Below are 22,669 nucleotides of genomic sequence, written 5' to 3'. Positions count from 1 at the left end.
CACGAATTGTCGTTGCTGATAACCACAACAAATGATTGCACGGTCGAAGAAGTGCTGCCGGAAAAACCGAAATAGAATAAAACACAAATAACCGATTATTCTAATGCTAGGAAACAAACACAAAAAAATCATGTATATTTTCAAATAACGTTACACGCTTTGCACAATTAAATATTCATTAAACAAGTATAAACATGTGTGTGAGAGTATATAATAGAGTATTATGCAGCATAATTAAGAGATTAATCAAAAGAGCTCTCGTATATTAGGAATAGTTTTGGTTAGGTCTCTTCTGTTTCCTCCCGGCGCCACTGCCACCGTTCGCGGTGATTGCCGAAGCCTGGCGTTGCAGTTGCGGCGAGTGCTGTTTGTTCGTCTTCTGCTGGAAGCTGGTCTTAACCTCACTCATCGTGGTTGCGGGTACCTTTGGTGTTTCCACAACTAAACAATTCCGATTATTAATAAGTCAGTTTCGCGTAATGATTTGTATCTTACCGACATCGTTTGACGATTTGGCAAAAATCGCGGCATTGTTGTTGTTATTGTTGCTGTTGTTGTTATTGTTGTGTTGTGATTCCTGTTTGGCACTGACATCCAAGGAGCCATTCTCAGCGATTGACTCTACCGTCGTCGGTTTAGGCCTTTCGGTTGCTTTAGTGATTGTGGGAGTTTCGCCTGCTTTGATGTTGTTGTTGACATTCAGCGTGGATTTCTCCTGTGTTTTTTCAGCCGCTTCGGGTTGTGTGTTGGTAGGCACCGCTGGCTTCTCGACCGGGTTCGCATGGCCATTCAAATCGTTCCCGGAAGCGGTGCTGGCTGGCGCTGCGGGAGGATCAATAGCGGTATCCTCTTCGCTGATGGAAATTTCTGTTGCCGTCATGGAAGAATCGGACGATTCGCTTGAGGCATCCTCGGCCTGTGAACGAAATTGGTTCGAAAAGTTAGCAAAGCGGATAAGACTATTAAAATTGGAAATTCATTGGAAATTTGGACACCCCCAAATACGTATAACTCAGGAAATACTTCATAAAAGCGTGAAATATTTCGCAGACTGATGAACGTATGTCTGTTCACTGTATAAATTCAATTTTTGGCGATTCTACCAACTTTTAGATCGAAGATGGCGTCGAAAGAAGAGCAATTGTGTGCAGCCACAATGAAAATTCTGATCTGTTAACATGAAAACTTGCAAAAAGCTTTGTTTTCTTGCAAGCACTGTCGCTAACGTTCTTAAATCGTTGGAAAAACGTTTGACAACCGCCAGGAAAACTGGGAGCGGAACAAAAACGGATCTCAGGAACCACACGAAGGCGAAGCAAATTTTTCAGAAGAGACCAGATGTTTTGAACATATATTACCAAGACCTATTATTTGAATATTTTTGAGATTTCTTTCAAAGATTTTCATTTAGGGGTTAGCCAAATTTTTTTCTAGGACACATATCCGTTTTTAACGTTTTTTAACGTTTTGTCTTTGACTCATCAGTACAGAGCAGTTCAAATTGAACTGCTTCAATTTGAACCACTAAGCAGACGAAAAGTTTCTGCTAGTTGCAGAACACTTTTTATTTTGCAGCGGAGTGCAATGTGTTTACTGACGTGCCGAACGAAAACGTGTTTTCGATTTTTTACTGATCGGTCGTTCAAATTGAACTGCGAGTTAAGCATTAAGCAGTTCAATTTGAACTGCTCTGCACTGATGAGTCAAAGACGAAACGTAAAAAAATTTTAAAAAGCATTTGATTTATTGAAACGAAGTGGCTAGAAAAATAAAAATGTCTCTAACTTCCAAGCACCGGTAAAGGTATGAAGTCGTTCAAGGTGAAAACCGTACCGAACCGTAATGATGAACAAAATGTGACGGCTAAAACCCGGGATCGTAAGTTGTATCGCGAATATTTTCCGCGTAAGTTATCCTGTGCTGGAAGGCTTTAAACAGCTTCCCGGAATGTCTTTTTATACTGTCATGTAACGAAACGGCGTAACGGAGCATTTCAGGATGAAAGAAAGGGTCAAAATTCCCAAAAAAATTTTGGTTTGGCAGGCAATATGCAATTGTGGTCGAGCAAACCAAAGTTTCATTACTACCGGAACAGCAAACAAGGAAAAATGACTGATTTAGCATTACCAAAGACAAATAATAAAGACATGTATGTGCTTACAAATATTAAATAAAAATCTGGTCCGTTCCCGGTACCTTCTGAAATGACCGCACTCACCGCTTGGTGGAGCGCGAGATTAATTGCATTGTTATCATTTCGACCAAAGTGTGCCATGAAATCTCAATATATACAAATGAGCTAACGTATCGAAAGGGTTCTCACGGTTTGACATTTGCATTATGAATGCGATGATGGGAACTCAGCAGTGCAACAAATTTATCACCATTGGTGCCAGTTTCACGGAGGACCGTAGATGTGCGCCAAAAAAAGATCGTGACTGTCATGTCTGGAAATTCGTTTGTGGCATTACCCTACAATTTTTTTGACAAATACACTTCACATGTTTAGTAGCATTAGCAAAGCTAGTTTTGATCTTTTTGTTTTAAAATTTGCAAGTTTGCAATATACCAATTCGCTTTATGTTTATAGGCGATTACTTTCCAATAATACGATATTGAAACGTTTTGCTTTGTGATTTAATGAAAATGGTATCAAGCACCTTGAATTAGAGAACGGCAAATGATTGCACAAGTTTTACTCAACATACCCAGAAATTTTTACTGAATTCGGTAACTTTCTGCCAAACTTCCAGTAGCTAACTGCTCGGCAATCGATTCAATAATTGAATTGATTACAAAGCTGTCGCTAATCAATTTTTAGCCTATGTTTGAAAAACTAACACACACTTCTTTAAAGGCTTTAATTTTTATTTGTATATTCGACCGATTAACGTATTTTAAGGGGCAAACCATCCATTTTTTTTGTTCGCCTTTTCTTTTTTTTCCATTTTTTCACAATAACAAAAGTAGCTACACTCAAAATGCAATATCTCACAAACTAATAATCAGACAGCTGTCAAATTTATACACGTATCTTTTGAAGGTTGGTACTAACTGAAAATGGTATGGATTTAATTCTAGTGGCGCCCACTCATAGAAACGATACGAACTTTTCAACCGATCTGTTAGTGTACAGAATCATTGCATGGCTAGTACTATGGATCCTACTGACACTAAGAATCCTTCCAGGTCGGGGCTCGAACATACGACAACTGGCTTGTAAGACCAGCGTCCTATGCATTGAACCACCAACCCGGGCATCATCGACGGAGTGCAATTTTCATAATGGCTGGAGTCCAATAGCAGATTGATAGTATCCCATTATCTTTCTCCGAACAGGATCAGCCTAGAGGCCGTGTGGAATCCGGTGGCAAAAAAAATGTAGCCAAGAGTAGATCCACTGGCTTCCTGCTTCCATGTCGTAAAAGGCCACAATTGCAGAAGTTTCTTTTTTCCTTCTTTCAGTTACTAGAACTCTGTTTTACTGATCTATTATCTGTTTCAACAAAATAATAAAAACATATTTTGTAATTTTTCGGTATAATTTTTCTCCTAACTGGGTCTATCGAGCTTCTAAGAATAGTCTAGTCAGGAAAAATTATTTTTCTTCTTTCATTTTATTTCTTGTACTTCGTACTCTATAGGTTCTGGTGAGCTCAAATCTTACGCGTTTTACATCGCTTATTCTCATAGCGTGATTCGATAGCTATGCTTTCATTGAAAGTGTTCTGCTTCAGAAGTGTTTGTAGTTTTCTCTGTTTCATACGCCTCTTTTATTAACTTAAATTAAAATACCCAATTTATCCAATTTATCTTCACTATCTAGAAAATTACAATTCGTCAGGAATATATAGCCTGGATAGGTCTCGGATACCTCGAATGGTTAAGTCTGAATTCTTCATGCATCAGACGTCTTGGTCGTCTAAGATAGTTCTTGTTGGAAATTGTAGAAGTGCGGGGTGATTACTTTGATAGTTATGTATCAGGCTAAAAATTTATGTCGGAATTTTCCGGATGAGAGCAGCCACACAACATAAAGTTTCATTGTGAGGCAAACTGAAGATCACCAAACTAGACAATCGTTGTTCGTAAGAATCGGTTCATTCGAAAATAAATAAATAATCAAATATAAACTCCAATATGATAACCATCATAGCACTCCAGTTAGAACTTATTGGACGTCAATTTAAATAACTTAATATTTCTCTCTCGGTAACCGGCTGCCTAGAGAATAAAGAACGAAAACTATAAATTTAAAAACCAACATCGCGTTTGAAATTTTCCAACGAATATCGGCTATTCTGAATCAGATGCTTATGAATAAGTTGTCTTTACGATTTTCGTATACAGTTTTTGTAAAATAATTGATATTGCGTTTCGAGATACGATTTGGGATTCGGTTGGTTTCAAATCGATTGACTCCCATCTAGAGAATTTGAACTGTACTGGATGCAAGTCACTTTTAAATGGAAATATACCACTTAACTCTTGTCTTTATTTTTATTCCGAATTTTGGGTCCAACTTGCTTGCATTTTGATTTAATAGAGATATTAGTTCAATTTTCACTATTTCCAAGCTTCTTTTTTTCACAGATCAAGAAGCTTTCGAGTTTTAAGAATTAGTTCGACTACTTGTTAAACATCCCTGGACACATACGAGAAGTTATTGTTATCAAATTTACGAGTTCATCGGTAGTGATTAGAAAAGTAATTTTTTAGGGGCGGGGAGTTGATGTATGAGTGAGTGGCGCCACTCATGACAATCGGCTGCCCAGAGTTTTAACAAGTTCCGATGTTTAATCGTTTCAGATTCTGCACTTTCGGCTGAGATCGTATTGTTTACCAAAACATTTCCGGATCTTCTTCCTTTCCTACTAATACAATTCCTCTCCCGTGATACTCGTGGAGATGCAGTGGTACCCGCGGTCTCTAGAGACAACATTCCTTCCCTTCCTCAGTAGCACAGCCTTTGGTCGTGGCCGGCGTCGTTATTGACCATTTTATGTAAAGTTTTGAATCAGTGGGTATGCACAGTGAGAATGATTCGCCTCTCCCAAGCATCACTTTGCTGGTTCATTGTGCATTTTCACTCATTCGGTCAATCAGCTCATCGACGGAGTGCAATTTTCATCACACTTTACCCATTAATTCCAGTTGCAATTATTTTTGCGTATTTCTTTACGTTTTCTAAATTTGGTTTTCATAAGATGGAAAGATGTAATGTAATGTAAAAGGAAATGATTACTAACAACAATACAATAAACTAAACCTCTAAACAAAAAGTAGCTGTCATTTTCAGATTCGATTTCATGAATTTTTCCTTCCGTTGCGCTGTAATTTCGTACCATTTTCATATACGGATATTCAATACCGAGTTCTGATCCCCCAGTACAGATTTACAGATTTTTCTCCTGAAAAATATAGATTTGAATGTGACAACGATCAAAACTTTGCGAAATTGAACAAAGAACGATGCGAACGGAGCAAAGGCGGTGGTGTACCGATGCGTACCGGTTTTGCATCGTCATTTTGTATGACGGTTTGAAAGTTTTAACACTCATCGCCATATAATTTCGGAACCGGAAGTCCGATCGGGATGAAATTGCACAGTATCTTTTAAGACAATGAGAGCTTTAATTCGAATCATGATTTGTGAAAATCGGTTTAACCATTGCACAGTGGTCCCAAACATGTCAAAACACGCGTTTTTATATTTGCGTTTCGGGGGTTAATTTTGGAGCTTTCATGTCTTCAGGAGAATTTCTATTTGAAATAGTCCGCTTCTTTAAATATAATCAAAGTTGTCATTAATCCACCTACAAGTGAGTTGAAAAAAATATTTTGCAGACAATACGAGACAGAGTGTTTATGTCTTTGGAAAAGTTGTAGATCATATTGAAACAAGAAAACATGCCGAAGACATGAACACTTTAAAATGCATTGGTGTCGAGCTATGATGCATTGTTTATTGGGGACCTCCAAGATCAAGTTTTTCCACCATAACTTTTTTTCAAATTTTCAATGAATTTTTAGAATTTTCGGATGTTCTACAGTTATATTTTACTTATCAAAATTCATGTTTTTGTCAAAGGTTGCATATTTTTAAGTTCACAAACTAAAAAGTTTTTGAGCAATTTAATTATAAAATACTACATATTCAAGTATCAATATCTCGAAAATGTGGAAATATGTGGAACCAATTTCAATAAAGTTTGAAAGAATGATCAGAACACTATTAGAAAAATTAGTAGTCACAACTTAAATTCGCTTAAATTTATATGAAAACACAAAGGCTTGTTCTAACATTACCTAATATGTCTGTAGCACCCATACAGCATACAGTATTCATTATCCTTGCACCTTAAATTCAAAATTGATCAAAGTAAACGACAAAATAGGAGCAGAAAAAAATATGCTTTTGTGTTTTCATATCAATTTAAGCGAATTTAAGTTGTGACTACTAATTTTTCTAATAGTGTTCTGATCATTCTTTCAAACTTTATTGAAATTGGTTCCACATATTGCCACATTTTCGAGATATTGATACTTGAATATGTAGTATTTTGTAATTAAATTGTTTGAAAACTTCTTAGTTTGAGAATTTCATAATATGCAACCTTTGACAAAAATATGCATTTTGATAATTGATATATAATTGTAGAACATCCGAAAATTTTAAAAATGCATTGAAAAAAGTTATGGTGGAAAAACTTGATCTTGGAGGTCCCCAAAAAAACAATGCATCATATCTCGACACCAATGCATTCTAAAGTGTTCATGTCATGTTCATGTTTTCTTGTTTCAATATGATCTACAACTTTTCCAAAGACATAAACACTCTATCTCGTATTGTATGCAACATATTTTTTTTAACTCACTTGTAGGTGGATTCATGACAACTTTGATTATATTAAAAGAAGCGGACTAAATCTGTCAACTAGGCGAATTTACCAGTAAGTTGTAAAAAAATATGCACCTCATTTCGCCATCACTTGTGAAGAAATACTTAGGAAATTGAAAACTTTCAACTAATTGCCCTTTAATACCGGAACCAGAAGTTGGATCGGGATCAACTTCATGAGGATTTTCTAAACTATTTCAAAACCTTTTATTTGCACCGTAATTTGTGAAAACCGGTTGAGAAATTTCCGAGAAAATTGAGTGCGTATTTTCTCATAGATTTGCTCATATCATCTTGTATGTCCGGAACCGAAAGTTGGATAAAGATGAAATTTAATAGCAAACTATAGTAGTGAGTTTGTGAAAATCGGTCGAACTAAGTCGAATTACAACGGGACTCGGTTGTAACGTCGGTTTCGGGGTGGCAAGTGAATTGTCGATTTGAATTTTTCGGGTTTCCCGGTTTCACTCAGTTTTTTTAATAGGCCCAAATCGCCTCTGTATAAATTGTGGTAATTTGCTTGCAAACACGTTTGTTCAATGTACAAAAGGCGCAGAAGTATTTTTATGCTCTGATTGTGATGGAAATCATATACTCAATGGCTGACAATGTCATGTCCGACAAAAAAAAATTGAAATTCAATAAAATTCAATATAAAATCATAATCAGTAGAAAAATTCCTAATCGTTTGGATTATGCGACGCGTAATGTCCAAATTTGACAATTGGTTTAAGAAAAGTTTCTGTCACAATGGCAACATGAATTTTGTGAACTTTGAGAAAATTATAAAATTCATCTTCACTCGATTTCAAAGATCGAGCATTCCAATTTAAAATATTCAAATAATTATTTAACATCACTGTTAAATTTTAAATTCATTATAATATTATTTGCAAATTGCCATCCGATTTGAAATGCTTCAAAAAGTGATGAAGTCGAATTCATTCGGATGATCATTTTAAAAAGTTGATCTTTTCGGTAGATCATTTTATTTTCAGTTATATCGCCTAAATCGACTTTGTTTAAAGAAGCGAATGGCATTGAAGGAATATTTGTAGGTAGACTGCCACTAGAAGAATATGATATGGCCGATCTACCTATTAATAAATTGTTTTCGTTAGAAGATTAACTGCAAGGCGGTCTTGTGTTTTGATTATTTACATTAGAAGAAATAAGTGGTAGATTTCTACCTGTTATACTAGCATAACTGACATTAGAAGAAGATGATGACGAGGTCGATTTACCTATCAATAAACTGTTTTCGTTAGAAGACGAATTGGAAGGCGTACCTGTTTTTTGTTTCCAATTCGAATAAATAAATGCCTTAGAAGAAATAGGTTCTGTAAATTTAAGGTCGTTGATTTGACTTGTTGTCTAAACGAACGAGCGTTTAAATTTTTTTCCCTGGCAGGACATTTCAAATAATTGGATTTATGATTTCCATCGCAATTTGAACATGAAAATTTATCAGTGGTTTCATTCATTGGACAAACGTCTTTCGAATGCGATTTACCACAATTCAAACACCGTATATCCATATGACAATTTTTGGTTCCATGGCCGAAGCCTTGGCAACGACGACATTGCGTTAAGTTTGCAATACGATTATGCCGTTTATAATCTTCCCAATGAATTTTAATGTGGGAAATGAAACGTACTTTTTCTAAAGTTTTCAAATAGTTTACATCACCTCGATTGAAGTGTATTAGGTAAAGTTCATGGGAAAAACCAGAGCGTGGTTTAGAAGTACCATTCGCTCTATTTTTCATAAGTATTACTTGGGAAGGAGCAAAACCAAGCAATTCTTTTAGTTCATTTTTAATTTCATCAGTACTTTGATCATTTGATAAGCCTTTCAAGACAGCCTTGAAGGGTCTGTCTGATTTTATATCATATGAATAAAATTTATGAAGTTTCTCGGACAAATATCGAATAAGACGTTCGTAATCTTCCAATCCATCAACCAAGACTCGACATTCTCCTCTCCGTCCGATTTGAAATGAGACTTTTACTTCCGGGAGAAAAGTAGAAAGCTCAGTACGGAATGCTTTGAAGTCGGAAATCATCACCGTCACTGGTGGCATAGATTGATGTTTCTTCCCAGAACGACAAGCGTCCATTTTGGGAATTTTTGAACAATTTTCTTCTATGTCGCTACAATCGGATTCAGGAAGAATCTCGTAAATATTGATTGACGGCATAGAATCAACGGAAGGGAAATCCGTCCGTTGTCTTTTATTTTTACATTCAGATTCTATAAGATCGTGAATGTTATTAGAAAAAATTTGAAAAACGGATTGTGATTTATTCCGTATTGAATTATTTTTAGCCTTAGGCTTATTCCCTTTCCGGTTGGACGCAGACATTTTCGAATTGAACGAAATTTGAAATTAAATTAACTAGGCTAAATTAGTCTTCGATTAGACTCCTAGTTTGAAAAAGTCTTGATAAAGACTGATTTTGTGGTAGTCTCAATAAAGACTGATTAGTTCGAAGAATAATTCTTTTAATAGCTAGCCTTAAAAAAGGCTGATTAATTTCTTAGTCACTTTAATAACACTCTTTATATCACTTAGTCACTCAAATATCACTCTTCGTATAGCCTTGAGAAAGGCTGACTAATTAAAAAAGACTGTTAGTGATTCAGGTAGCCTTGAAAAAGACTGAAGCCTTGAATCAATGAAACTCTCGGTAGCCAGAACAAAATTCCAGGAGCCAAGAGCTATAACCGCGTGCGGTGCGAACGACTGTTCAACACCGACTGACATGTTGTTTTGTTGATTATTGCTTCACCTAGACAGTAGTTGTACCTTAGGAATAGGAACTTTTTTTGTCAATGTTCAAAGCCATTCGATTTATCTCGCACTAATTTGAAAAAATTCCCAGTTTGGTGTTGAAGGAAAACGGCCTTCTCGTTACTTCGGAGTGGAGTGGAGTGGATGTTCCGAAAAAAAGATTCATATCATTGAAGTACAGGGGGAAGATCAGTGGTCCAAGATGGCTGCCTTGTGGAATCCCGATAAACTTTTTAAATACAGATCGATTTATGTTGATTGCTAATCGACGATTATTGAGGTATGAGCGAAACCAACGCCCAGCCTCGGGATAATGTGACAACTCAAGATTTGCACGAACGGTCTTATGCAGGACAAATAAAGCCAGAATTTGCTCGTCGGTCTTTTGTAAATAGAAAAACAAACAACATTCTCTCTTGATTGTTTCGATCCCGATAGGCATTCTTAGCATTTTTTGTGGAATAACCAGGAAAAACGATCAGATAATTCGAGTTCTTTATAATGGAGAGAGCTGGTTCCTAACCAGTTTTATTTCCAAATAGCCCAACTAGTTTTTTTTATGAGAAATCTTTCTCATAACGGAAGCAACGTGAAACCTGTAATTGGATTACAAAACCTTTCCCCCGGTGATAAAAGGATTTCCTGGACAAGTTTAATTTACCAATGATAACGTTATGCAAAATAAGCAGGCGATAAATCACGAATCGAAACTTTTCAATTTCATTAGCTCACACTGGAGAACAAGAAGGAAAAAAAGCCGTGTTATCGCCTGTACCGAACCGATTCAATAACCTGTGCAGCGTCGAAGTACTTGATAACGGCCCAATAATGCTTAATAACCGTACTAATTGAGACGTTTCGGCGTATTTCTGGCCACCTAGAAGTTCAGTAATCAAGCTCGGTTTTGACCTGCAGAAAATAAAAAAAATACTTGGTACTTACATTGAAGCTCGAATCTCCGGCGGCACTGGCATATTTGTCCAGCAGTTCCATGCAGTGTGCGTCGAACGAATCTTCGCTGTCTCCGTCGTCGCGTTGTGCGACGTTCCGTTTTTTAGCCACTTGGTGCTTCAGATGTTGGCGATAATCCTACAACGGAACGCATCAAAAGTTACGTTTAAACAAATTGGAAGTAGACAAAAAAAATCTTACTGCCGTCTTCGATGATGGCTCGGAGGTTCTCGCAGAGACCACCGTCCGGAGGGGTAAAGTGACCCTGCTAAGCCACGTCGTTCGCACCGCTTCCGAGGGATTCGACTCGGCACGGCTTATTCTGTTCAACCGTTGGCCTCGATATTTGAGAGCCCGTAGCTTCCTGCGTTTGTTCTGTAGGAAGTAAACCACCGTCGCCGGATAGATCGGAGGTTTCCCGAGCATCAGTGCCAGAAACGACAACGACATGCGGATCAATCTCAGTGCGATCAGTGCCGGTAGGAAGAGTAACCAGGGCAACGGTCGGATCAGTGGCGGCGCGGTAATGTTGATCTTACCCGGATCATCGTCTTCGGCACTCGGTGTTGCGGTCTGTTGCGATAAGCTCCAGCGAGCGGTTTTCTCCGTCGTTGCCAGAAGGCTATCCACCCGACGGTACACGAACTGGCCCAACCGGGTTGTCACCGCCCGGGCCGAACAGTCGTACAGTAGATCGAACAGGGAATTCTGTGCCTCGACAGTCTCCTGGGAAACAAAAACAGTACCGTAGTTTACATCCATCACGTCGACCAATCAAAACATGTCTAGGCCTTACTCACCAGTTCATCACTCGTTTGAGCCTGCGGATTGTTCATATTGCTATCACGTCCGCCTGCAATGAACAGGAACAGAGAGAGAGAGAGAGAGTGAGAGAGAGAGAAAAAAAGGTAACGAATCAGTGGCGGGCGTCCTGCAATCAATCATTTGCCGGTTTCGTGCAATCATTTGCTTATCTAGTGACTAATTCAACCTGGACCCAAGACGGGCTGTACTTTGAGTTCTAATATAAAAAAAAACGGGAAGGGTACTGAACGCGAGATTGCTGGCTGACTGGCTGGCGAATCTGAAATAGATTCCTTCTTTCAAGTTGCTTTGCAATTTCTGTTTACTTCTAGTTGTGAGGAATTTTGAATGTGTGTTGTTTAACATTCGTGGTCAAGGTGGCATCGATTACTTTTTGTTCACGAGCAAAAGTTATTTATATGAACCAATGATGGAATTGATTAGAATGTAGTGATTCATTGGTCAAGTTCATTTTGACGTAGGACTACATATACTTAAATTCAATTCATGTCAGTATTTTGACTGTAGCGAAAAGAAAAAGTTCGGTTTTCTACCAAGTATTTGATCCACTGGTTTCCTGTTCCATGTCGTAAAAGGCCACTAAAACGGGAGTTCACAAGTCAAGGTGTATTTCCGTGCCGATGACTGAATGGCTGCAGGAGATTAGGTAATGCAGTCGTGACCGGAACATCTAAGCAAAACTCTGGCACAGTGGACGATTTCATTCTTCGCTAATCGTGGGAATTAAATGATTTAAGCATTTAAAAAAAATCCTTCAATGGTTCGCTATAGACGATTATAAGCCATATATAATTCTTTTCTTCTAGTTTTTTTTCCATAAATACGTTTATTTAATAGGCAGCATACATCAGTTTTTCTTCGCCGTGGCATCCACAATACATAGTACTTTAAACATAATACATTTCGAATATCATATTAGTATGTTGGTATTCATTAGATAATCTAAACACTGTTTTTATCAAGCGAGTTGCTATTTTAAATTACATTCAATAAAATACATTTATCTTGTACATGATCTTATAACTATTTCAGGTTTGTTTGTATTAGTTCATCACTTTTATTTAATATAAGATAGCTAGCTATTGGTTGAACTCATGGAATAGAATACAGTCTTACATAAAATAAAATTTATATTGCAACTCCAATGGACTTAATGAAATAATAAAGAAGTTTCATGTAAGGAACGTCACGACAAGCAAGAATGTCGCGAACTGGGAATTTATTAGTTGAGATCTGACATCACGGTACTCCACGCATGTCCAAACGACATGATCAATATCACGATAGCCTTCGCCACAAGCACAATGATTAGTCTCGGAAAGTCCAATTCGAAGGAGATGTGCATCTAACGTGTAGTGATTGGACATGAGTCTGGACATCACACGAATGACGTCCCTACTCACATCCAGTCCCCTGAACCATGCCTTTGTCGATATTTTAGGAATAATTGAGTGCATCCACCGACCCAGATCATCTGTATCCCAAGAAGCTTGCCAGCTGGCAAGTGTTCTCTGGCGAGACGCGCTATAGAATTCGTTAAAAGCAATTCGTCTCTCATAAATTTCACCTGTGACATATGGTTAAAATGTACTGTCATGAATCTTGTTTGAGATTGAAGCTCAACTAGCCTTTCGAAGTTATTAATAACCAGGGGATTCAGTACCTCACATCTTATTAGCAGTCGCGATGAAAGCTCCCAAAAACGATCTTTCAATGGAAGAACTCCCGCCAGAACTTCAAGACTCATTGTATGTGTCGAATGAATGCACCCTAAAGCAATTCGCAAACAACGATATTGAATTCGCTCTAATTTGATAATATGAGAGTTTGCAGCGGAACGAAAGCAAACGCATCCATATTCCATCACTGAAAGTATCGTTGTCTGATACAATTTTATTAGATCTTCCGGATGAGCACCCCACCAAGATCCTGTTATTGTTCGAAGAAAATTTACTCTTTGATGGCATTTTGTTATCAGAAATCTAATGTGTCCTCCCCACGTGCATTTGGAATCAAACCACACCGATACCAAGATGGACAGCCCAAACGGACAAGTTATCTAAGGTATCTTGCAATGGTTTTTGCAGATCAATAGCTTTGGGTCCAGTAACTGAAACCACGCCATCATCTGCCAATTGTCTTAGTGTACATGGGGTTACTAGACAGCTTTCAATGTCATTCACGTAAAAATTATAGAGGAGCGGACTAAGACATGAACCTTGCGGGAGACCCATGTAGCTAATTCTGAATGATGCTAAGTCGCCATATGAAAAGTGCATAGGCTTTTCTGACAAAAGGTTGTGCAAATAATTATTTATAACCGCTGGGAGTTCATGTTGGTGGAGCTTGTCTGAAAGAACATCAATGGAAACTGAATCAAATGCTCCTTTAATGTCTAAAAAGACAGATGTCATTTGTTGTTTTTAAGCGAAGGCAATTTGGATGTCAGACGAAAGTAATGCAAGGCAATCATTCGTCCCTTTATTTCTACGGAAGCCAAACTGAGTATCTGACAACAAACCGTTCGTCTCGACCCAAGTGTCGAGACGTCGCAGAATTATTTTTTCGAACAATTTTCTAATGCAGGACAACATCGCAATGGGTCTATATGAATTGTGGTTGGAAGCTGTTTTCCCCGGCTTTTGAATGGCGATAACTTTCACTTGCCTCCAGTCAGGTGGAACAATATTTTACTCAAGAATTGAAGTAAAATATTGTTGAACAATTCCAATAAGCGTCTTTTTGCGAGGTCGGGCAGATTCTTCACCAAGTTGAATTTAATTCTGTCCAACCCAGGAGCGTTATTGTTACAAGACATGAGGGCTATGGAAAATTCCATTATTGAAAAGGGGCTATCAATGGAACCAGTATTTGGAGAAGACTCCCTAATAATGCTATGCGTAGGAACAGAATCTGGACAAACTTTCCTCGAAAAATCAAATATCCATCGGTTCGAGTATTCCTCACTCTCATTTCCTACGTTACGATTCCTCATTCGTCTGGCCGTATTTCAAAGAGTGCTCATTAATGTTTCTCTTGACAAAGCTTCGACAAAATGTCTTCAATAGCTACATTTCTTGGCCCGAAGTATGCTCTTGAACTTGGTTTCTAAAGTCAAGAATTTTTCAAAATTCTGAGGAGTTCTTCCTCGTTTTAAAAACGTATTGAAAGCATTTTGTTTCGCGTGTTTAGCATCTGAGCACTCTTTGTTCCATCAAGGGTTTGGAGGCCTTCTGTTAGACGATGGACCAAGAAATCGTTTCGTTTGGGCTTGTTCTGCGGCCTCCAGGATCGAACAAACGAGGAAGTCATATTCTTCAAGTGGGGGGAGCTCTTCCGTTGAAGTTAAGACACTTGAAATATTACTTTGGAATTTAATCCAGTCAATATTTTTTGTCAAATCATATGGAATATTAACTGAATTAGCAATGCCTTTGTTACTGCTAATTGAGATGATGATTGGTAAATGATCGCTACCGTGTAAATCAGGAAATACTTTCCAGGTGCAATCTAGTCGAATTGATGTTGAGCAAAGAGATAGATCTAATGCACTTGGACGTGCAGGAGGTCTTGGGATCCGTGTCATGCTACCCATATTTAGTACCGTCATGCTAAAATTGTCGCAAATATTATATATTAGAGATGATCTGCTATCATTGTAAACGGAACCCCACATCATTCCGTGCGAATTGAAATCTCCTAAAATCAAACGTGGAGCAGGAAGGGCTTCGACAATTTCATTAAGCTGTCGTTGTCCAACTTGAGCTCTTGGAGGAATATATACCGAAGCAATGCATATGTCCTTTTCTTTAATGTTTATTTGACAAGCAACAACTTCTATACCAGAAGTCGAAGGAATGTTTAATCTATAAAAGTATTAGCATTTCTTAATTCCCAAAAGCACTCCACCATACGAAGAGTCTCTATCGAGACGTATAATGTTAAAGTCATTAAAATTTAAAGATATATTTAAAGTAAGCCACGTTTCGCACAAAGCAAATACATCACATTTTTTACTATGCAACAAAACTTTAAATGAAGCAAGCTTTGGCATGATCCTTTGACAATTCCAGGACAGTGATTGAATCATTTGCGGCGGATGATAAATTATCCATCAAATGATACAAAACCTGAGAGAGCTGGCCATTGAGCTGATAACTGTTTCAAAAAAGTTCTAGCTATTGGAAGGAATGCCGTTATGATGGTCTATAGAGGTTCAGAAATATTGAATGCTGCGAAAATCCATTCTACAATTTCCGAAAACTTCAGTAATCCTGATGGTGGCTATGAAACGGAGCCCACTGGGTTATTTACTTTTCTTGTGCCAGTTCCTGGATTGGGTTGTGAACATTTCTTCTAGTTGTTGTACGATAATTGCTGGAGATGAAGTGTTCATTACTCTAATTGATAATGGTTAGAGTAGCACAAATTAATCTCCAGCATAAACGTACAGTAACTATGAATCTATCCAGACTTCTGCAAGAAGGTAAAGCTTCTATGGCTTTGGTTCAAGAATCATATTTCCAAAAGGGAAACTTCTACGTTGGAAAGTTGTTAAACCCAGTCTTCGTTGCCTTCAACAATAACGGTATGACTAATCCACGGGAAATGTCTCGTGCATGCATAGTGGCAAATTGTGCTTTCGATGTTTTTTGTCTCATATTGGAGCTCACAACTCGGGATATTTGCGCTGTCACAGTTAGTATGACTATTGATGGCATAGACAGGAAATAACCAACCTGCGGCAAGCGATGACTTCAAAAAGGTTGTATCATACTGCTGCAAAAGTGATTTACCGCTTATAATCGCTCACCATATTATTTGGGGCAGCACAGATATAAATTCGAGAGGCTCTGATATGATGGAATTTGTGAGCAGTACAATCCTGCACATAGTCAGTGCAGGAAATCGTCCAACTTTTGCGAGATCTGGAAGAAAGGAGGTTTTGGACGTAACTCTCTGCTCTGATAGAATTGCGCATGAGTTGGTGAATTGGCTCGTCTCCGATGAGCTCGAACCTTCGTTGTCTGATCATAAGTACATCTTCTTTGATCATACAAACGTAAAATTTGATATTGTCACATATTGTAATCCCAAATCCAACGGATACCAACCAACAATTGAAACCCCAATCGATTTCGAGAATGTTGTCGACGGGACAAACTTACTCATAGTTGCAGCAAGACAGTTTCTACTCACCAGTTTGATGAGAGCATTCTATTCGGAGAGGTGTCAAACCGAACGGGCTCTTTGAGTTCTGTTTCTTTGTGTTCGCTCATTCGTATGGACTATTGCGGTGATAGCCTTTGAAAATCGATAACATTTTTCTGGTTTCTAGGGAACTACTGTCACTAGAAGCTGTCGCGTGCTTACTGTCTCATCAATGTCTCGTAAGGAGTGTATAAGCTATCCACAAATTTTCCTTTCAAATTATGAAAAAAAAGGCGGGTGAGTAATGTCAGAGACATAACTGGATGTCGTGAATACGAAAAAACTGACACGCTCCCATCACTTTTCCGAATATCAGTTAGTTGATTGATTGTATGAATTGTGCAAGCTTTCCTTTTTTTCACTAATAGAGTTTGAAGCGATGCACCTACATTAAAGTACAGTTTAGTTACATTAAACAGCTACTATTCTACAACTATATATTCCAAACTTGAAACAATTCCTTTTTAATTTGCTAATATAGGAAGCTAGGTACGACAAATTTGTAGTTTATTTTTATTGAAGCTATGAAGTTCGAAGATATCTGATTCTTCTCGAAATTTCAGTACGAGACAATTGCAATGGCCTGGTCTGAAATGTATCTACGATCTTCGGTATGCAAGAGTGATTCTAATAATAATAATAATAATGATAATAATAATAATAATAATAATAATGATAATAATAATAATAATAATAATAATGATAATAATAATAATAATAATAATGATAATACAGATTAATCTGTATATATGGCAACCCTGTTTCGCAAGGCATATTTTCACACGACCCCATACTAGTATAAAGATGTGTTCAACATCATCATTTTCGCTTTCGCATTGCCGTTCGTAATTGAATGTGTTAGTGACGGTACAAATCTGCTTTTCTACCTGTCTTCGGAGCCATCGTTCTGACGGTGTCTCGTACGTACAGAGTAGCTGCTTTAACTTAAATGACGCTATTTCTCACATCACATTTCCTTTTATACGTGCTAGTGGTAGCACGGTAGGACGTCCCCTTTGTTAGAATTCCTTTCCTATACGCAGAACGGGAAACAGTGAAACGATATAAAAGAGAGAGTTAGCAGAGCGGCAGCCAGTAATACTAAATGGGTCGTCGAGCTGTTAACAGCATATTGTGGAGGAACAATTAAGGGCAAGGTAAAGTCCCGCTCAAACCGTGCTGGTCTGAAGTGCCCAGTTGGCGGCAGAATCCATCGTTTGCCTCGGAAGGGGAACTACGCCGAGCGTGTCAGTGCTGGTGCATCGGTCTATCTGGCGGCAGTGATGGAGTACTTGGTTGCCGAAGTGTTGGAGTTGACCGGTAATGCTGCCCATGACAACGAAAACGAAAATCATCCCTCGCCATCTGCAGCTGGCCATCCGTTGAAAACCCCGTCCTTTTCAGGATGACCACATCACTGTGATAAAGAAATATTTAGAATTGCTTTAAGTTTAGCCAGTTCTGATACGCCTGGAAAGTAGAATGCGCAAATCAAGTGGAAACATTTGTTCTAACAATTTTTGTTTTCGGCCGCATACTAAAGTACTCGCGACAAAAATACATATTGATCTGTGGCAACTCTGTTTCGCACGGCATATTTGTAAACTAGTATAAAGATGTGTTCAAAATCATCACTTTCGCTTTCGCATTGCCGTTCGTAATTGAATGTGTTAGTGACGGTGCAAATTATTTTAACTCCCATCTTGATGAATCTTTTGGTAGGAAATATTGAGATCTGAGATGGTTCTCGTGTGTGTCTTGTTTCGGCAATGGGCCTTGCTGGACTTTTTGGCTGCCTTTTTCGGTTTCATTGTGCTGACGGTGTCTCGTGCATTCATATCGGGAAACAATGAGACGACAGGTCCTCGATGTTGCTGTCGTGTGTCTTGTTTCGGGAAGAGTTGCTCAGCAAATGGTAGGAAAAATGAACCATTCAACTTTTATATGGATGCTCTTGTATAGATACAGACATCTCGCGTTCTGATTGGCTGGTGCTGTCATGGGTTAAATCAAACAGGTTTTTCAATAGTGTACTATTGAAAAACTTCAATATTGTTTTAATACACGTTCAAGTTGAAGATTTTCGATTCTATTGGTAGTTAGATTATATAAATCCTTCTACAGATCACTGAGCTATGAGCTTTCAAAATACGAGAAAGGCAAACGCGCCATATGAATTATCCTCTTGGATACTCGTTTATACCAAACATTTCAGAAAAGTTTAATTGTGAACTATTTAAGAATATGTCACACAACTAAAAGTTTTATCATAAAATTGTGATCATATTTCCGATGGCATGTAGCAAGAATTATGTTGATTCGTTAGATATAACAGGAGATATTCACGATCAAAAACTTATCACTCTCTCAGAGGGTAAATTTTGAAAAGGCGCCCCATAGTAAAGTAAGTCGTATTCACGACAAAAGTATCGGAAATCGTGTGGTGCTGGATGTCAGGTAGCATCACATCGCATTCTATCGCTACAGTGAGCTTCAGCATTGTATCAACGTCCAGATACATCCAACAAGAACATCAAGAGCAACGAGGATCAACACGGCAGTGCAACAGAGATAGACAACAATTTCAAGGTAGAAGTTTATTTTTTTCCTTTTGATTGAGTACTGTGTAGTTTTGGTTTCATTTTTTATATTAAAGTTTGATTAAAAATTTTAATGTGATGGATGAATCCATGGACGTAAATCCTAGCATGAATCCGATACCCCCACGAACGAAAAAATATCAGGAGAGCTCTTCTGGGCCTTGGATAGTCTTTTTTAGACGTATATCAAAGCCATTAAACATTTTACAAATTAATAAAGGTTTGACTTCACGATACTCTTCAATCAAAGAGATCATAAAAGTAAATAACGATAAAATTCGTGTTGTGGTAAATAATTTGAAACACGCGAATGATATTGTCTCCTCGGAACATTTTATTAAAGAGTATAAAGTTTACATACCCTACAAAGATGTCGAAATTGACGGTGTTGTTACCGAAGCGAGTCTTTCGGTAGATGATTTACTCAAGCATGGTGTTGGTCGTTTCAAGAACTCTATGCTTGAGGGTGTAAAAATACTGGAGTGCAAACAACTGTACTCAGTAGTTCATGAAGAGGAAAAAAAAGTTTATCGCCCATCAGACTCGTTTCGAGTGACATTTGCCGGGTCTGCGTTGCCGTCCCATGTCTATGTCGATAAAATTCGTCTCCCTGTTCGGCTTTTTGTTCCAAAAGTAATGAATTGTACGAACTGCAAAAAATTCGGCCACACAGCTACTTACTGTAGTAATAAATCAAAATGTATTAAGTGTGAAGGGCCTCATAAAGATAATGATTGCAACAAGGAAATTGAAAAATGTATTTATTGTGGGGAAAGTCCTCATGAGGATATTTCAGTATGCACTGCATTTAAAGTGCACAAAGACAAAATTAAGCTTTCTTTAAAAGCACGGTCTAAGCGCACATATGCAGAAATGCTTAAAACGGTCATTGATGTCCCCCCTTTGGAAACCGAAAACGGGTTTTCAAATCTAGAGGAAACAGAGGACTCTGACTCTGACGAAAATAGTGAAGGTAATTCGTTTATCACTACCCAAGGGTCAGTTAAGAGAAAGAAGTCTTCCTCCAAATTACCAAAAAAGACACCTAAAATTTCATCTTCAAAAAAAGATCCCCGTGTTAAACAAAAAAAGTCAAAACCAAAGACTGTGCCTCCTGGTTTGTCAAATTCCCAAACCAATCCAGGATCTAGTACAGAAAAAGATAATAATCCAGTGGGCTCCATTTCACAGCCACCAACAGGATTACTGAAGTTTTCGGAAATTGTTGAATGGATTTTCTCAGCATTCAATATATCTGAACCCTTAAAGACCCTCATAATGGCATTCCTTCCAATAGCTAGAACCTTTTTGAAGCAGTTATCAGCTCAATGGCCAATTGTCTCAGGTTTTGTATCTTTTGATGGATAATTTATCACCCGTCGCGAATGATACAATCACTGTCCTGCAGTGGAATTGTCGAAGCATCATGCCAAAACTTGATTCATTTAAGGTTTTATTGCATAGTCAAAAATGTGATGTATTTGCTTTGTGTGAAACATGGCTTACTTCAAACATAGCTTTAAATTTTAATGATTTTAACATTATACGTCTCGATAGAGACTCTCCGTATGGTGGAGTGCTTTTGGGAATTAAGAAATGCTGTTCCTTTTATAGATTAAACATCCCTTCAACTTCTAGTATAGAAGTTGTTGCTTGCCAAATAAACATTAAAGGCAAAGATATTTGCATAGCTTCGGTTTATATTCCTCCAAAAGCACAAGTTGGACAGCGACAGCTTAATGAAATGGTTGAAGCCCTTCCTGCTCCACGATTGATTCTGGGGGATTTAAATTCGCACGGAATGATGTGGGGTTCCGTTTACAATGATAGCAGATCATCTTTAATACAAAACATTTGTGACAATTTTAGCATGACGGTATTAAATATGGGTAGCATGACACGGATCCCAAGACCTCCTGCACGCCCAAGTGCATTAGATCTATCTCTTTGCTCAACATCAATTCGACTAGATTGCACCTGGAAAGTATTTCCTGATTTACACGGTAGCGATCATTTACCAATCATCATCTCAATTAGCTGTAACAAATGTATTGCTAATTCAGCTAGTATTCCATATGATTTGACAAAAAATATCGACTGGATTAAATACCAAAGTAGAATCTCTAGTATTTTGAATTCAATGGAAGAGCTCCCTCCACTTGAAGAATATGACTTCCTCATTTGTTCGATTCTGGAGGCAGCAGAACAATCCCAAACTAAACGCTTTCCTGGGCCAACGACTAACAGAAGGCCTCCCAACCCCTGGTGGGACAAAGAGTGCTCAGAGGCTAAACTCGCAAAACAAAATGCTTGCAAGACGTTTCTAAAACGGGGAGGAGGAACTCCTCAGAATTTTGAAAAACTTATGGTTTTAGAAACCAAGTACAAGAGCATACTTCGAGCCAAAAAATGTAGCTATTGGAGAAATTTTGTCGAAGGTTTGTCAAGAGAAACCTCAATGAGCACTCTTTGGAACACGGCCAGACGAATGAGGAATCGTAACATGGGCAATGAGAGTGATGAATACTCGAACCGATGGATATTTGACTTTGCTAGGAAAGTTTGCCCAGATTCTGTTCCTACGCAGAGCATTATACGGGAATCTCCTCCAAATAATGGTTTTATTAATAACCCATTTTCAATGATGGAATTTTCTATAGCACTCTTGTCTTGTAACAATAACGCTCCTGGGTTGGACAGAATTAAATTCAACTTGGTGAAGAATCTGCCCGACCTCGCAAAAAGACGTTTGTTGGAATTGTTCAACAAGTTTCTTGAGCAAAATATTGTTCCACCTGACTGGAGACAAGTGAAAGTTATCGCCATTCAAAAGCCGGGGAAACCAGCTTCCAATCACAACTCATATAGACCCATTGCGATGTTGTCCTGCATCAGAAAATTGTTCGAAAAAATTATTCTGCGACGTCTCGACACTTGGGTCGAGACGAACGGTTTGTTGTCAGATACTCAGTTTGGCTTCCGTAGAAATAAAGGGACGAATGATTGCCTTGCATTACTTTCGTCTGACATCCAAATTGCCTTCGCTTAAAAACAACAAATGACATCTGTCTTTTTAGACATTAAAGGAGCATTTGATTCAGTTTCCATTGATGTTCTTTCAGACAAGCTCCACCAACATGGACTCCCAGCGGTTATAAATAATTATTTGCACAACCTTTTGTCAGAGAAACGCATGCATTTTTCACATGGCGATTTGGCAACATTCAGAATTAGCTACATGGGTCTCCCGCAAGGCTCATGCCTCAGTCCGCTTCTCTATAATTTTTACGTGAATGACATTGACAGCTGTCTTGTAACCCCATGTACACTAAGACAATTGGCAGATGATGGCGTGGTTTCAGTGACTGGACCCAAAGCTATTGATC

At 38.1% G+C, this 22,669-nt stretch overlaps 1 protein-coding gene across 2 annotated transcripts in view; it reads right to left on the bottom strand.

Annotated features, from left to right (window-relative positions):
• Window positions 1-95: 95 nt before the first annotated feature.
• LOC131436937 (uncharacterized) overlaps window positions 96-22,669 on the bottom strand; it is a 34,837-nt gene continuing 12,263 nt past the window's right edge. The window contains exons 2-6 of one of the 2 annotated variants that reach the window (XM_058605937.1): window positions 11,448-11,500; window positions 10,849-11,373; window positions 10,639-10,785; window positions 496-916; window positions 96-441 (exon numbers count right to left, since the gene is read on the bottom strand). In XM_058605937.1, coding sequence (XP_058461920.1) covers window positions 266-441; window positions 496-916; window positions 10,639-10,785; window positions 10,849-11,373; window positions 11,448-11,483 — 1,305 coding nt within the window. In that variant the 5' untranslated portion in view covers window positions 11,484-11,500 and the 3' untranslated portion in view covers window positions 96-265. The remainder of the gene's footprint in view (window positions 442-495; window positions 917-10,638; window positions 10,786-10,848; window positions 11,374-11,447; window positions 11,501-22,669) is intronic. The other variant, XM_058605938.1, reaches the window with a different exon arrangement.

The sequence above is a fragment of the Malaya genurostris genome, chromosome 3, assembly GCF_030247185.1.
Source record: "Malaya genurostris strain Urasoe2022 chromosome 3, Malgen_1.1, whole genome shotgun sequence".
Classification (NCBI taxonomy): Eukaryota; Metazoa; Arthropoda; class Insecta; order Diptera; family Culicidae; genus Malaya; species Malaya genurostris.
Note: the sequence above shows the minus strand (reverse complement) of the source record. Positions and strands in the feature narration are given on the sequence as shown.